The 17,424-nt window shown below is 37.5% G+C and overlaps 3 protein-coding genes across 3 annotated transcripts; 1 reads left to right on the top strand and 2 right to left on the bottom strand.

Annotated features, from left to right (window-relative positions):
• Window positions 1-453: 453 nt before the first annotated feature.
• Window positions 454-2,545, bottom strand: cryaba (crystallin, alpha B, a). The gene is made up of 3 exons (XM_059515149.1): window positions 2,332-2,545; window positions 1,561-1,683; window positions 454-1,158 (listed from the first exon to the last, which is right to left on the bottom strand). The coding sequence occupies exons 1-3, from the start codon at window positions 2,518-2,520 to the stop codon at window positions 967-969; spliced, it is 504 nt and encodes a 167-aa protein (XP_059371132.1). The 5' UTR covers window positions 2,521-2,545; the 3' UTR covers window positions 454-966.
• Window positions 2,546-5,960: 3,415 nt separating this feature from the next.
• Window positions 5,961-13,851, top strand: dixdc1a (DIX domain containing 1a). Its single transcript, XM_059514614.1, has 16 exons — window positions 5,961-6,557; window positions 8,505-8,614; window positions 8,691-8,845; window positions 9,254-9,340; window positions 9,455-9,508; window positions 9,660-9,710; window positions 9,915-10,019; window positions 10,154-10,207; window positions 10,359-10,448; window positions 10,729-10,800; window positions 10,899-11,060; window positions 12,453-12,519; window positions 12,629-12,737; window positions 12,825-12,933; window positions 13,015-13,304; window positions 13,347-13,851. Exons 1-15 carry the CDS (start codon window positions 6,535-6,537, stop codon window positions 13,096-13,098), a joined length of 1,332 nt encoding a protein of 443 aa, XP_059370597.1. The 5' UTR covers window positions 5,961-6,534; the 3' UTR covers window positions 13,099-13,304; window positions 13,347-13,851.
• A 186-nt stretch (window positions 13,852-14,037) lies between these two features.
• pih1d2 (PIH1 domain containing 2) lies at window positions 14,038-16,100 on the bottom strand. The gene is made up of 5 exons (XM_059515147.1): window positions 15,589-16,100; window positions 15,254-15,377; window positions 14,786-15,034; window positions 14,405-14,679; window positions 14,038-14,263 (listed from the first exon to the last, which is right to left on the bottom strand). The coding sequence occupies exons 1-5, from the start codon at window positions 15,772-15,774 to the stop codon at window positions 14,129-14,131; spliced, it is 969 nt and encodes a 322-aa protein (XP_059371130.1). The 5' UTR covers window positions 15,775-16,100; the 3' UTR covers window positions 14,038-14,128.
• Between the last annotated feature and the right edge of the window lie 1,324 nt (window positions 16,101-17,424).

Here is a 17,424-nt window from a genome sequence, read left to right as displayed (position 1 = left end):
ATCAATAAATAGATGTGGTTTATATTGTAACTGCTACAAATAATCTGAAGAAGACCAGATGTCCTTCCCTGAGAGGGTAATAAACAAGTGGAAACAACCATTTATATATATATATAAGGACATCTGGTCTTCTTATAATATATATATATTATATATTATATTTTTTAATGCTGAAAGCAGCTACTGCAACTGTCACACTTACCTGTTAGTAGTAACATGTCACTTAAAGAGGTATGGAAAATAAAATAAGCAGCACAATGAGAAAGACAGTGGACTAAATAAGAGGAATTAATTATTTCAATAACTACAGTACACCCCTGCCATCAACAATCAAAACTTCTGTCCACCTGTGACAACCAAAAACTTGATGATCCATGGTGTCTTCTTATACCATTGAGTAAGAAATTTTATCTTACTGTGTCACAGGATCAATGTCTACAAGCATCACATATATAAGTTTTCAAAGTCATCTTTATTACTGTCCATTAAGTGCAACAGCATCAGCAAAACACATTTAACTTGGTCTGTTGGTTTAAAGCCCAGTATCAAATAAATAAGTGCAGCATACTTTACATTCAGATGAACACCATAAGCTGTAAAATCACAGATGAGTTAATTATTCCAGCATTTCTCAGTATTTTGACCTGTTAAAAACAGAGGCCACTGATGGACAACATCCCACTTCAATTCTGCTTGCTCTCAAAGCCAAAGTTACAACCACATAATTACATACAACGTCCAAATGTAAGCCATAAATATAACAAACCAAATCCAGCTCCAATGACAACCTGCGTCACTGACCTAAAGCACTGACTCACTGCGTGTTTTGCATGATATTGTATTGTTCACAATGGACAGTTTTATTTCTGGTTATATTTCTTTGGGTCTGCTGTGCTACATGAATGCACGTGGTCAGTGGTGGGTTTTGTTTGGAGATGACTGGCAGAGGTGCAGGTGTCAACATGTTTACTTCTTTGCTGGTGGCTTCTCTCCACAGGTGATGGAGATGTTGCGTTCAGGGATGTCCAGCATGTGGCGTGGTGTGCAGATGGTCAGCACACCATCAGAGGACAGAGAAGCGGTGATGGCACTTGGATCTACACCAGCGGGGATCTTGTACTTCCTGTAAAACTCCCTTGCCACAGCGCCATGCTCATCCTGTAACAGAGACAGGATGCTTCGAACACAATAATGGCGATCAGGGTTATGCACCTTTTAGAATGTTTTCTTGAATTTGAGGTAGAAAACAAACTAGAACTGAGATTTGAATTTAAAACGCAGAGTTTATGTAAAATTAAAGTTTAAACAAGAAAAATTAATGATGTCAAATTAAAACAAAGTTTGAAAGATTTGATATTTGAAGGTTTTTTAAAGGCTTTTCCTTTGGGCATGGCGATTCAGTTAAACTGCATTCAAACTGCATTCTATTTCAATGTTATCTTTTGCCTCCCCAATCTTGAACATCTGATTTCCAACCTTGTTTTTATAATGTAATATTACAAAAACACTATTTAAGTTCAAAATGGTGAATAAATTGAAGGTAAGTTTGTGTTTTCTTACCAGCCGTTTGTCATGTTTCCCATCAATCTCAATAAAATCATCATTGATCTTGACCATCAGTTCGTCTGGAGAGAATTGCTTCACATCCAGGTTGATGACAAACCGATCTCTATCCATTCTCATCTGTGCGGGAGAATATGGCAAACTAATTATGCAAAAGCTTATAGTTTCTAATATTGTGTCTGGCTTATTTGGAGTTAAGACTTTTCATTGTATGCTGATCAGTAGAACAATAATGTTGTGATATATCTTTAGAATTTGACATATGTTTTATATTTTAATATATTGCAAAATATAATTTATTCCTGTGATGGCAAAACCAAATTTTCACCAGCCATTCTTTCTTGCTGCTCAAGAAACATTTATTATTATTATTATTATCACCAATGTTGAAAACATTTGTTCTGCTAAATATTTTGTTCTTCTTCTCTGGATTGATCGATAAATATAGAGTTTAAAAGAACAGCATTTATTTGAAATAGAAATCGTTTGTAACATTATAAATGTCTTTATTGTCACTTTTGGTAAAAAAAATGTACTTACTAATTTTTTAATGGTAGTGTATACTGATACATAAAAAAAAAACAATAGTTGAATAACATTATTTACTACCATGAATTAATAATGATGAATTAAAATAGTATACTTATTAATTAAAAAGTGCTGTTAAAATAGTTTTTTGCATGCTTTACCTAACGTTAACAAATTGCATCTAATAGTAAAGTGTTTTCGTTATGCCTAGATTGTATCAACATAAGAAATTGAACTCACCTCTGAAATGCCACTGTCCCACCAGTTTGGAGAACGCCAGAAATAAGGTCGATAGTAGAACATGTAGAAAGGTGAAAAAAGGTCACTGTCGCGTATGTGCTCTCCAAAGTACTGGTCATAAATTCGATAAGGGAAGTAGTCTGGGAACCAGGGCCAGCGGTTCCAGGGATGTTGGATAGAAATTTCCATTGTATCGGCTGGAGTTGACAGCGGATCTGCAGCATGTTCTGCTGTGGGCCTGTATTTAAGGCCCATCCATAAACCTTATGTCAGCTACCTACCCAGCTACCCACTGATCCATCTCCAGTTATGAGCTAAAGTGTTTTTTTGCAGCCTTCTTCCCCTCTGGCTCATTCCAAAAAAAGGCTATTTAATCACCCTTCACTCTCTTTTAGATCATACAGTCTCAAACGCCAGTCTCTGAATAGTGTTAATGCCCCTCTGCTCACAAGCCTGGAAAAATATTTGCCTGGCTAAGTTAGAATGGTTCTGAGCAAAGCCACCGTGTCAACTGGCCACATCCCCGGCAAACTCTTGTGCCAGGAGGGATTCTGCCCCCCGTGCCCTGAACGGGACATGGCCAGATACTATCTGCTCCCTCCTGGATGCTCCTGGATCAGAGGAGAACTCAGGCATAAAGATAATATTATGCCCTGAAATGGACTGGATTGCAGAAATCAGCAAGACTGGTGATCCACTGTAATTCAGACGTGATAAATGAGTCCTCTAAGTGATAAATAAGTCACTTTCAAACCATGAAAATTGGAAGAATAATGGTAAATGTGACCACACCTTTAGCAAAAATGTAGGCCCTTCAAATATTGTGTTGGGCAGTGGGTTGTAAATGGAAATTACAAACTATACCATGCACAGATGACTTCTCTCTCTCTCTCTCTCTCTCTCTCTCTCTCTCTCTATATATATATATATATATATATATATATATATATATATACTTGAACAAGCTGTGTTCAACCAAGTCTATGCATTTCTCACACGGAACAACCTCCTTGACAGCAACCAATCTGGCTTCAGAAGTGGATATTCAACTGAGACCGTCTACTCTCAGTTGTTGAAGCCCTAAGACTGGCAAGAGTGGAATCCAGATCTTCAGTACTTATCCTGCTTGATCTGTCCGCTGCTTCTGACATGGTTAACCACCAGATCCTCCTATCAACCCTACTGGCAAAGGGCATCTCAGGAACCACACTTCAGTGGTTTGAGTCTTACCTATCAGATAGGTCCTTCAAAGTAACTTGGAGAGGTGAGGTGTCCAAGTCACAACATCTAACTACTGGGGTGCCTCAGGGCTCAGTTCTTGGACCACTTCTCTTCTCTGTCTACATGGCATCTTTAGGTTCTGTCATTCAGAAACATGGTTTTTCATACCACTGCTATGCTGATGACACTCAACTCTACCTCTCATTCCATCCTGATGATCCGACGGTAGCTACTCGCATCTCAGCTTGTCTAACAGACATTTCTTGCTGGATGATGGACCATCACATTCAACTCAACCTTGCCAAGACAGAACTGCTTGTGGTTCCAGCAAACCCATCGTTTCATCACAATTTCACCATCAAGTTAGGCACATCAACCATAACTCCTTCAAAAACAGCCAGATGCCTTGGAGTTATTATTGATGATCAGCTGACTTTCTCAGACCACACTGATAAAACTGTCCGATCCTGCAGATTTGCTTTATTCAACATCAAGAAGATTAGGCCCTTTCTTTTGGAACATGCTGCACAACTCCTTGTTCAAGCTCTTGTTCTGTCCAGGCTGGACTATTGCAATGCCCTCTTGGCAGGTCTTCCAGCCAGTTCTATCAAACCTTTACAATTAATCCAGAATGCGGCAGCAAGATTAATTAAAAGAACACACGTCACACCTCTGTTTATCAATTTGCAGTGGCTACCAATAGCTGCTCGCATAAAATTCAAGGCAAAATTTTGTTTGCCTACAAAACCACCACTGGCTCTGCACCCATTTACCTAAATGTATTACTTCAGACTTATGTGCCCTCTAGAAGCTTGCGTTCTGCAGGTGAACGTTGCTTGATTGTGCCATCCCAAAGAAGCACAAAGTCACTTTTACGGAATTTTTAATTAAATGTTCCCTCCTGAATGGAATGACCTCCCCAACTCAATCCGAGTCCTAAGCCATCTTCAAGAATCGCCTAAAAACACAACTCTTCCATCTTTATTTGACCCTCTAACTTTAGCACTATTTATTGTAATACTATTATTTAAAAAAAAATCGAACTACTTTTCTGATCTTTTTGTATTCTATTTTCTTTTTATTTATTATACAATTTTGTATATATATATATTTGGATAAAAGCATCTGCTAAATGACTAAATGTAAATGTAATGTAAATAAATATTATATATATATATATATATATATATATATATATATATATATATATATATATATATATATATATATATATATATATATATATATATATATATATCCATCTATCCATGAACATGTTAATCATGACATCTACGAATGCAGTGGCAAGATGGGGTGAAGTTCAAATATAAGTGGTTAGACAATAAAAAATACTGCAGTCTGACTGTAGCTTAACTTCTCTGAATTATAACTTTACCAAGCTACATTAACATACATAATATAGCTTTTCCACCACTGGCCTTGACTCTCTGTAATCTCTTGCAATAATATGTTTTTCTAATTCCACTCCAAATCCATTGCCAATATGATCATCCTGCTCAGCATAAACTGGGATTGCAGCCATTTAGGGATAAATGATTTTCATGCATAACAATGTCCATGGATACTTTTTTATTAAAAGATAGATATAATGCATAAAGTAACATTTATATCTCTGTAACTGCATATATATATATATATATATATATATATATATATATATATATATATATATATATATATATATATATATATATATATATATATATACATACATATTGCATTGTAAATTATTAATTTAAATGTAATTTAAATGTTTCACCGTAACAAATATTATTAACAAGTATATTAACACATTCTCCCCATGGAATAAAAATGTAACACACACACACAATAAATAAGTAAATAAATAATATTAAAATGAGAATTCCTAAAAAATCCACCTAAGAATGTTTTTCCTAAATTATAGGGAATCTAGGTAAGTTCCCTCTCAAAATGTCAGAAAAACAATATAGTTTTATTATAATAAACAACTGTCTGACATCATGATTTCAGTAATCATCACTGGAGACAGTGTGGTGGAACAGTATGTTTTTCTCTGATTTTAAGCTGACGTGGTCATACTCAACATCCTCTTTCTCTCTGACTTTCACATACACACAGACACATTCACTCGCTCATTTTGCCATAATACAACACTATAAGATGCAATTCACATGGTGAATGAAGCACTTATCATAACCATGATGTTTTTGGTTTTATGGAACTGGTTGTTTAAAGTGTCTCATCTTCACACAGAGGACATATCCAGTCAGCATGGTTTACTGAAGACACCCATTTTTCCATCCTGGCCACACCCACACAGCCCACCGCTCTGTGCGAAAGGGAGGGGTGAAGATGGAGGAGGGGAGGGTAAACAGAGCAGGGCTGAACCATGTCCGACTCCTGAAAAAAAAAGGAACAAGGGAGGGGGTTGACGAGGAGCGAAGAGAAACAGAAGGACAGAGAAAAAAATACCTTGAAACTGCCTCGAGAGAGGCACAAAAACAGGAAGAATGAGAAAGAAGAGTCAGAAGATGTTGTAGAGATTCAAGAAGGGGGACAGGAGACCATTCAAAAGCTCTTTTCTCCCCTGTTGTGGCTCAGAACTGAAAACAGGATTACCTCATGCTTCTTATGATAGAAACACATGCTGCCTCTGATCGGGATTTTCAACCTTGAGTCTGTGGGAATACCCATTTAATCTGAGTTTACAGCACTGTCCAAAGGAAGACCTGCCAGACAAGCAAGTCTGGTTCACACGGTCCGAGACATTTGCAGGGGCTGGGCTCTTTTCTCCATCATCATCTCCATCAGACTAGACTGGCAGCTACGTGGACACTGGGATTTGAGAACGGGTCTCTGATGTGCACACCCTTTGGACCGGCGCTGTGCCATCTGCTATGCTGATGACACACTGCTGCTTCCTCGAACCCCACGGGTTGGGCTGGATCATAATGGGAGGTTAAAAGGGCAAATAGCATCATGGGAGCCAAACAAATGAAATGGTATGAATGAAATTCCACAGCCCCATTCTCTCATTTTTTTCTTTCCTGTGTCCATCTTCCATTCCATTCCATTTTGGATGTCTAAAGAAATCAGATTCGTACTATTGTCTGTCATTTTCTTCATTTGACTGCAATATGTGTTATTATATGTGGCTGTACATGAATATTATAACTCCCCCTCTGAATTTATGTCTCAGTTGTGCCTATAAGATTGATGTGTGGGTGTTGGCTGCTATTGTGAAATCACCTAGCAACCAGGAATCACTGGCTTCAATATGGTCAGTGCCATCTGCATGCTCTGGTAGATGCTCAGATATATGAATCAACTATCCACACACTGATGTGTTGACAGTTATATGGGTTTTTGATACACAGTACATCATAAGGAGGTCATACAATTGTTCTCACTTGTAACTGTTTCATTGTGTTAGAGTCATTCATTTATTATAAAACAGGCTACTTGGTCTGTTTGGACCAGCCTCAAAAACAGTAAGGAGGAATTTGTTATATATGGTATAGCAAGTGGATATTCATGGAATATTACACAATTAATAGTGATGTTGTTCATAACAGCACCGCTAAGAAGTTATTTACACAGAACGTTTTTGCCGAGCCGAATTTGCCATGTTGACCAAAAGTAAGCTATTTGGTTTGAAAGGGTTAAGGCCAACAGCACATGATATTGTTTTTATGCAACAGTTTAGTAAACAAGAAGTTCATTTAGAATAACTTATATTTTAAATACAATATATCAACAGTTACTTTGTCTATTTTTGCTCCGCCAATAAAAATATATCAAACAACGTCTCCAGTCTCTGAGCCAAACCCACAATAATTGCCTTACTGAATAAAACAGTGTTCAACAAAGCAGTTGAGAGAATGATTCAGTGATTAATTCAGAAAGACATTCAGTGGTTTGTTACTAAATAAATCATTGTTTGAACAAATTGATTGAGTATATGATTCAATGACTCATTCACAAAGACATTTTGCTGTTTTGTTCGTGAATGAATCAGTGTTTTGAATGAAATGGTTGAGTGAATGATTCAAAAAGACAACAGCTTCACAATACAAATTGGCGTAATCATGCAAGCTGCAGAAAGGGTCACTGAAACGTCTTTCTTATTTTATCCCTGCAGCTTTGAACAAAATAAAATGGGTTATGAACCTAATCATGTGAATAAGTTTCTGTTGCAAATAAAAAAAAAAACCCAGTTGTCCATAATGCATTGTGAATGTAAAGTATGGTGCATAATGAATGGTTTCAGATGAACCATTCAGATTATATTTTATATCTGGAGTGGTTTACTATAAATCAGCATGCTCCTCATTGTATAAATAATCAACATTGAGTAACATGACACCCCTCAGAGCAGAATTCTGCTGTAATTTCATGCCTGTGTACACATCCCTTTCTAGTCATTTTCAGAAGCTTAATCAAGAAAATGTAATCCCGGTTAATAGACCTTATCAAAATGTCATAATCAGTTTATGCAAACAAGACTGAATTGATGATGCTAATCAACTGAGATAGCTGCGTTGTGTCTTATTCTGTGTGACAGACTTCATTCTGTCTTCATTTCTTTGTTAGAATTATCTCAACTTCAATATCATATTCCCTTGCTAGAGGAACAGCTAGGGGTGTTGGAGATAGAGTCTCTCATTTCATCTTTACTGAAAACAGATGAATGGCATGCGGCTTAGGAATGCTCTGGAACTGTATTAGTGTGGTTTGAAATTGAAAACCTGGATGAAAATGGTGACATGTCTATTATAACTGGAATTTCCCTATTTTTTAGTTCAGTTACATGTGATTAAAGTGAACATAATATACCTTACGTACACAAAAGGCTTTCATTGTCATCAAATTTCTCCAGGTGGTTACATGATAATTAGGACCATTCAAATGGTTATCTTCTTCACTGATTCTCTGCAACATTTCTCCAGTCTCAGTTCATCCAGTCCAGCACACACACCCAAGGAGGAGTATATTATTGCCAAATCTGAAGATTCAGGAGAGATAGTGGGAAACCACACGGAGCAACCACAAAGCCTAGGTAGGATATTTTTCCTACTTGACCCTATACTTTCTGTGCTGTTTCTAATGTTTCGTTGTATTTGTTTCCTTTGAAGAGGATGTAGTGAAATCCTCAGCCACTGAGCCGTCTCCTGGCCCAGAGCATGCTGGGAAAGAGGAAAGCAGCACATGGGAGGAACAGCTATGTGCCCAGCAGGAACAGCTGGAGAAGGAGATGCAGGAGACCAGGAAAATGGTGACAAGGCTTCAGGTGAGTTAATTGTACACATTTATATGGGTGTTTTGCTACCTCAGGCTTTTCCTGTGAAATTACAGTATACATACGCTAAAACAGATCACAAGGACTGCATTGGATCCATAGTTCCCAGGAGAGACCATCCAAGTTATGTGCAGACAGGTATCTTATAGGTCTAATGCAGCTAGAAGAGACATAAAAGTCCAGAAAATAAGAAGACCTTTAAGGAAGATATCAGCTTAAAAAAAAAAGAAGTCGGTTAGTCTAATCATCAAACAGCATCTGAGGCTGATCACATGATGTCTGTTGTCTGGGTGACTCTTGGTTCAACAGCATATGTTCACAGCCAGTGGTCTAGTTTTACTCACAATACCTCAGTGCTTTAAAAACCTCATGCTCACTACAGTACACGTCTTCATTCAGGCCTTACTGCTGCATGGGTCTCTACCCGAGGACGAGCAAACATCTACTCTGAGCTTTGGAGACAGTACCAGCACAGAGCAACAGCTGGTAATCCATCATTCTGATTTTCTGTGCTTTCCTAGGAATAATATAAGAAACTGTGCATGTCTTATTTACAGTCTATTATGGTAATGACATATTTGTTTTATCCTGCTATTGAAGATTTTAATCCGCAGTCGTCTGGACCAGAGTATGGAGGAGTCTTTAGATCTGAAGGTATATTAAAATTCGGATTTTTTTATTTATTGATAATAATCAAAAATTACTGATGAATATGATAGATAGATAGATAGATAGATAGATAGATAGATATTTAAAGTTTGTGTATACTATTAAATGAGAGTTGTAATGTGTTTTTTCTTTGCAGAGAGAACTTTTAAGATACAAGCAGGAGGCACGTAATCTGCAGGCTATTAAGGTGAGACCATGTGAAAATTATTGTAACGTTTATATACTTATAAAACTAGACATTCATTTCTATTATTACATGTATATTATAGAAGTTTGGATATTTATTCACTTCTTTCATTTCATCATTAGCTTTTGCATTGTACACAAGATTTATTTGGGATTGCCATTTGGGATAATTAAGGTTTGTTCCTGTGTCCATCTGTCTACCCAGGATGCCTTGCAGCAGAGAATGTCTGTGCAGGAGGACTCAGTGCTGCAGCTCAAACAGGAGCTGCTCAGATCCAGCATGGCCAGAGACGAGCTGGAGGGACAGAATGTGAGTCTGACCATTCAAAATTGTAAAAACAAACAAACAGACAAACAAAAAAACAATACATGCAAATGCATTTGATTCTTCTTTATACATGTGTCAAATATATGAAGGTTTATTTCATTTTCTTTTTTTTTTAGGTGGAATTAGAAAGGAAGCTGAGCGAACGAAACAGATTGCTGAGTGAATACAAAGTATGCAAATTCATCCTAATCATATGCTTGAATCCATTTAGTGTTCACGTTAGTTCTCTGCAAGTTTTGCTGCAATTTTATGGGCAACTCGCTGGTCTATATAGTACATTCATGTAAATACTTTTTCTGTCACATGCACTTGTCTCTGTAGAAAGAACTCGGGCTGAAAGACAGACTTCTTCAGCAGCAGCAGTCAAAACTGGATGATGCACTGCGTAGGATAAGTGAAAGCTATCATAGGGTAACTGAATGAAATTCTAATGCAAAATGGGGCCTATTTACGCAATATATGTACAGTACATGCTACCATTTTTTTTTATTATTGTAATAATACATAAATGCTCTGTAGCTGTAATTTACTCCACTAGAGGGTGGCAAAGCACACCAACAGTCTCCTGACCTTCCTATTTTTTTTTAGCTTCTTATTTCTTAGACATTCCCTGATTCCCATCAAATGTGGATTACTGTAATTAGTAAATTTGATGTGTTCTACGTTAACAATACCAAATTGTCTGCTCTAGTTGTCAGGATGTGAGAATAATGGCTACAGTCACATGATGGACACATCTTCTGCTGTTTTCCAACACAGAATGGTGAGTCATGGCATTCTTCATTTTAAAAAGAATTTGCTTAATTTTTTATAAATGTGCGTATTGTTTGTTCTCTGGTTCTGGCTGGATGTGTGCACCAGGGGGATGAGCTACAGCTGGTGCGCGATGCTCTGCGCAGTCTGAGGGACAGTTTCAGTGGTCATGACCCACAGCACCACACACTGGACACATTGGAGCAGGGTGTAGCCAGTCTGATGGACCGCGTCCACACCACAGAGAACAAGAAAAGGCAGGTGAGAAAGGCAAGGCCAAACTTTACTTGTATCCAATCCTGCATTACAGTCAATATGCATTAAAGTTGCTATGAAACAGAAGTAGCTGCAGATATTATATTTTGTATTGTGAAATATATGTAATTGTGAAGTATAATACAGGGACTTTGTTCTATGCATCATGATTCACAAACACACTCTGAAATACCGATCTAAACTAAATTTGCGTTCAAAGGTCCAAAGTTCCGATCTGAATAAAAAAATATTTGCTAAGTTCTGATCTAAATCAAATGTTTTGCAAACCATAATTACAGTTTGGAACTTTTCACAAATCTTTAACTTCGCAAAATGATTTCACAAGCCCTACAAAGAATATGAATCAAAATATTTGTGAACCTGCTACAAAGTTCTGATCTAAATAAAATAGTTTGTGATACATGCTCCGGAGTCCCAATCTGAATCAAATGATTCACGATAAGTGCTTTGAAATCTTGATTTGCAACAACTGATTCACAATGCCCAATCCAATTGGAGTGCTTTGAAACAGTAAATCATTTTGTGACACAATGGTTTAACTGATTCAGAGTTTCGAAAATATCTTTTTCAATTACGTACTTTTCTAGCATATCAGTGTTATTATAAGTCCTAACTGTCTCGGCAAGATGATGCCTACACCCTTACTCCTTCCCTTTGGGGCAGCTGTAGCCTAATGGTAACTTGAAGGTCGCAGGTTCGAGTCTTGGTGCCGGCGGGATTTGTTGTTTGGGGGGGTTTAATGAACAGTGCTCTCTTCCACCCTCAATACCTCTGACTGAAGTGCCCTTGAGCTAGGCACTGAACTCCCAGTTGCTCCCCGGGTGCTGGATGTATAGCTGCCCACTGCTCCGGGTGTGTGTTCACGGTGTGTTCACTACTCACTGCGGTGTGTGTGTGTGCACTTGGAAGGGTTACATGCAGAGCACCAATTCCGAGTATGGGTTACCATACTTGGCAAATGTCACGACTTTCACTTTCAAAGAACTCATGGAAAACCTTTGAAGGCTTTAGGGGCATTAGCCACATTAAGAACGTGGACTGTTGCTATGGCAAACAGAGAACCTAATGGCAGCTGCAATGATGCAACAACTTTACCAATCTGCGAATGGCTCTTTTATTTAGAAGGCAGGACTTATTCATCAATACAGCACATTGAGTTTTCTCCCATTCATAAGTGAGTGCACCAACTTTTTATATCTAAAGTCTTTTGAGAAGTCATGCATACATCACCAGAAAGAAGTCTGTCGTTTTAGTTATTAGAACAAAAATTACAAGGTCAAAATATTTAAAATATATGGACTGATTAATTGTGCACAATTTATATAACATACAGTTAAGATGAATTTTCATTTCTTGCCAACTTTACAAACTTTTGTACCAACACAGGGTTCAGCCAGGTCTCCTGGACGAAAAGCCAATCACACAGACCGAGAATCATGGCCATCAAGCTCAAGTAGGTCGCTACAATGGTATTCTGCAAGAAATTCCTGCAGGGTCTCACTTTTTAGACCAATTAATGTCTTTTCTGTAATCTTTATCTGTTTTCATTATTGTTTTCCCAGAGATGGCTCATTCTCACAGTAGCCCTGTTCTCAGTGCGGCAGCCTCAACCAAAGTACTCTACTACACAGATCGCTCTCTCACACCCTTCCTAGTCAACATCCCTAAGAGGTGACATTCATAATGACACCATAGCATCACTGTATAGAGAGTTAATCCACAAGTCTCCTGATCTAAATATGAACTATGTATCGATAGGCTGGGGGAGGTTACACTACAGGACTTCAAGGCGGCTGTGGATAGACATGGCTTTTTTAGATATCACTTCAAATCTCTGGATCCAGAGTTTGGAACGGTGAAGGAAGAGGTAAAATCACAACCAATCATGAGTAATTCAATATTCCAACATATCAGTACTGATTTTCTCTAAATATGTGGCATCTTTCAGGTGTTTCAGGACGATGCCGTTATTCCTGGATGGGAAGGGAAGATCGTCGCATGGGTGGAGGAGGATCATGGAGAGGGGAGATAGAGCATGAGGGTTTGATCTATTCAGAATGTATGTTTTACCCTACATATACCTCATCCCTGCAAAACTCTGAAGCCTTTGTCCTGTCCTAACTGTGAATCTCACTGAACCAGTTCACTATGTCATTACAGCGGCCACGTGTTTGTAAAATTGTTTATATGCATTTTGAAGAATGAAAAATGAATGCGTTTTAATGTTATTAAAAAATGGTTTACAGCTAAATGCAGATTATGTTTTCTGAGTGTTTTGAGGTTACGGTACATTTTGTTTAGCAAAAGCTAGTATGTCTGTCAGCAATGCCATTGTGATAAGTGACAAGACTAAGAATAAGTTATAAGAAAAGAAGATTATTTAAAACTGTTTGTGTCTTGTGCAGTGACGAATAATAAACATGTTGCATTATTGCCAAACTGTGGCAAGCATGTCACACATTGTGTGCATGTACTGTCCTGCCAGAAAAAAATGCCATTTTAAGAGAACATATAATCAAAAATGTCCGCACATTCACGTTAATGTATTTTTCACTAAAATGTATGTCAACCTTTCTTGACTATCCTTTGAAAATAAGGGGTGGTAAAAACAGGCACCACTTTGTTTGTAAAAATTTGTAACATTTGAACATATTGAAATATTCCTTTTGAAAATGATTGTACCTTTCCTATCAAGTTTGCATGTCTGTTCACAGTGTTTTGTGTATTGTAAATGCAAATGCAGTTGACACTTGTCCTCCTTTTATTAAAGCATTCTGTGCACAGATGGCTTTTTTGTGTATTGTATTGAGACTCTTTTGGTATTGGATGTTTAATTAATATGTTTTTCTTTTTTAATTTAGCTTATTTTTATTAAAATTAAATATACATTTTTCATAATGTAATTTACACTGCTGTAATGTCTAAATTCATTTTAAAATGAGAGATTTTGAATAATCTTAACATCAAACAATTATTTAAATTAATAATAATTTTATTTTGACAGCAATAACATGGAACAACTATAGTGTTTACATTCTCAGTTTCTGGATAAATAATTGTTCTCATAACACAGCCACTGTAACATTTAGAATTTGTTTCTTCTTATTAAACGTTGCAGTGCATGTCTCCTCCTTGACCAACTCAGGAAACCATAGATGAAGATAATAAAGGTCTTCTACTTCCAGGAGAATATCATCCTAAATAATAAAAACCAACCCCTTATTGAATCCACAGCACAAAGAAAAACTGTGGAAAATCCAATTTAGTAAACAAAAACAGATAAAATAATATTAAATTAAATTAAAACCCTACACAGTTGACATACTGGGAATGCTGACCTGAGAGATGCTGAGCTGGCACTGTGACACAGATCTCACCCCAGGAAGCTCAACGTTCAGCTGCAGGTTCCTAGAAGAGCTGCTGCCATCAGGACAGACTGTGAGATGATGCTTGGGTTGTTGTGGCTGTGACTGGTCTGATTCTGTGCTGGAGATCACCTCAATGAGACCTGATCGCGCTGGTTTATTCTCCCGCTCTATGTTCAGCTGGATGCTTGAGTCCTCATTACTCTCAGCCAGCTGCAGTGAGGAGATCTGCTGTAGGAGTGACGGGGCTACACAAAGAGAGGTAGAATCACTCAATGTTGCACTGCAATCCTCAAAATCACTTCAGTATGGGATGAAGCTCTGTTGTACAGGTTTTAAAAGTATATATTTTACCCGGTTCAGGTTGTGGGTTTTTGGCAGAAGATTTGCACATTTGTGGTGACATGAGACGCTGCTTCAAATCCTGAATTCTGCCTTTGATTTTGTCTTTGGTGAGTTTGTAGCTCTGGGACAGATTCAGATTATGCTGCTGCTGGATGAAGTTCAGAGCAAGTAGGTGAAGCGTCTCTTTCTCATGTTTGTCTTTCTCTGCCGTCTGCAGAACCTCAGGGTTGAAGGCAACATCAACGACACTGTATTGCTCTGTAAAACACACAGGAGATTAGATATTAATATAAGAATCAAGTCTAAGGAGATTAATCAAAGGGAAAAAATCATGTAGGTTAGTCGGCGAGTTACTTAGACTGGAATATGAACCAATGCATGGAACAAATGCCACCTAAAAATTGAATATTTTGTTTGGAAAGAAAATATTTTGAAAGCATTTAATAATTTGAACTGTTAAGAGTGAGATTTTTCCACCTTTCTCCTCAGTCACTGTCTGCAATCGTCCTCCACACACAGGAACAGGATCACTGTGAGATGTGGGCGCTGGTACACGTTTCCAACCGCACATGTTAATGTACAATATTCCTTCCTTTGGTCCCTAAAAAAAGTTATAAGAGAAAAAGTGTTTTTTTTATTTACTCAGAAATTATTTCAAACTATTAACTATGCAAAAAGCATGTTTATGCCATCAAATCAAATAATACGGCCTCTTAAACTGCTCTCATACACCTGTAGTGGTATTTTTGTTTGTTTGGCTCTATAAAATAGGTCATAACAGAGTCTGATCAAAGGTGGAAAGTGAAGTTTACCAGAAGAGGAGCACGGATGCAGGCGTGCGGCTCCGGCGGGGAGTGAAACTCCGCTCCCTCCCGTAACTGCCGTTCAATGAAGCTCCTGTACTCCTCCGGATTATTCTGAGACATGTCATCTAACATCGACCAAAACTGATTCATCTGCTGCAGAGCTGCCTTATTATCATACCGAGCGTTGTCCATGCTCAAAACGAACCGAACTACTGTATCAACTAAACGAAATGCTAGTTAAATATCCAAGTGTAACGTTACTCACGTTGCTGAATGGTTAATATGAAAACTGTTTAGAAGTAACGTTAGACGGATGTTTAAACAGATACAATATTTAGTAACAAATGTTTGGAATATTAATGTAAAAAAGTCTTAAACGACAATTATTTGTAAAAGCGTTGGTCACTCCATGACAAGCTTTTCGTCCTTTCGAAACTCAAACGTTACCATAGAAACTAATCTAACACATGCACTGTTGCTAGTTTTCCGACAGATGGTGTTGTTTTACGTTACTCAAAATAGACCTGCATGGTTGCAGAACCTGGAACCTGTCCACGCAAGAGCCTTCCCACACCCTGTTAAATCCTATTGTGCCGAATTTTGGTTGCAGTACCACCAGAGTTCCACTGGGGGCGAACGCCATGAGTGCAAAATGAATCGGAGTCTATGGGGCTAGACGGCTAAATTGGTCCCTTTCACCCGATTGCCGTTGTGAAATCTCAGATCCGATTGTAGGTTTTGCAAGTTCAACATGGGTTATAGGTCGAAAGTTGAATAAACGAGTACTTATGTCCTTTCAATTTCTTACAGGTTGAGTTGTTGTTGCCCATAACACGTCATTGACATTTTAAAACTTTTTAAAGCAAATAAGTTACTCAAAAAAATCTAACACCCAGCAATGTGTAATTTCTTTGCATCTCCTTTCGAATACAACATTCAAATTACTAGACAAAAAAATTATATCTTGAGAAAAGTGGATTTTGAGGGGTACAGTATACCGCCATTGACCTCCATTCATTCTGCACTCGTCCTGTGAGCGCCCTCATATGGAATCAGAGTGGAACTGCAACCAGTTCGGAAGCCGGAAGTGTAGTGAGAGTGAAACTTCTCGCCATATTAGACATTCTCTGATGTTTGCAAGGGACATTAGAAAGCTGTATCCTCCGAGGTTTTTTTTCTTACTGAAGAACTCTTTAAAAACGTACAATAGTTTGGTGATTCATTTTAGGATTTCTAGCTATGGGAGTAATCTCTACAAATGTATCAAATGTATTAAGTCGTATCTCATAATCACAAGCGACTATGATTGGACTAGGCTTATCATCGTTGAGAAAAGTAACAGTTAGTGCGTGAGTGCAGAGGACGCTGGCCTGGCATACTGTAGTGGCGTTACAGTTGATTAAATATGAGCCAGACTGTCTTGATTGGTTTTAGAACTTGTAAATTGACGTAAATTAAATACTTTTGATTAGGCTTTCCAGACAGTCAAAAAAAAAAACAAAAAAAAAACAAACAAACGGTGCTAAAAGTGCAATACCAATAGTGACACCTGATCTGACACAACTGAAACTTGTTTTTTGTCTGTGGGATGTTTTTTGTTGTTGTTGTTTTTTTTGTTTGTTTGTTTTTTGAGAAAAAACTGAAGAGCTCACATTTTCCTCTGTGTTGTAAATGTTAAAAATTTATTTTAAAACCACAATTTTCTTAAATAGCACAACATACAATAAACATGCAATGTACATACATCAAAACGTAATCATATCTTTCTGTGTAAATGTAGAGGCTTTATATAATACAATATAATAAATAAAATAAGTACAAAGTTTTAAAAAATGGTCAGGA

This window comes from Carassius carassius, chromosome 28, assembly GCF_963082965.1.
Source record: "Carassius carassius chromosome 28, fCarCar2.1, whole genome shotgun sequence".
Taxonomy (NCBI): Eukaryota; Metazoa; Chordata; class Actinopteri; order Cypriniformes; family Cyprinidae; genus Carassius; species Carassius carassius.
Note: the sequence above shows the minus strand (reverse complement) of the source record. Positions and strands in the feature narration are given on the sequence as shown.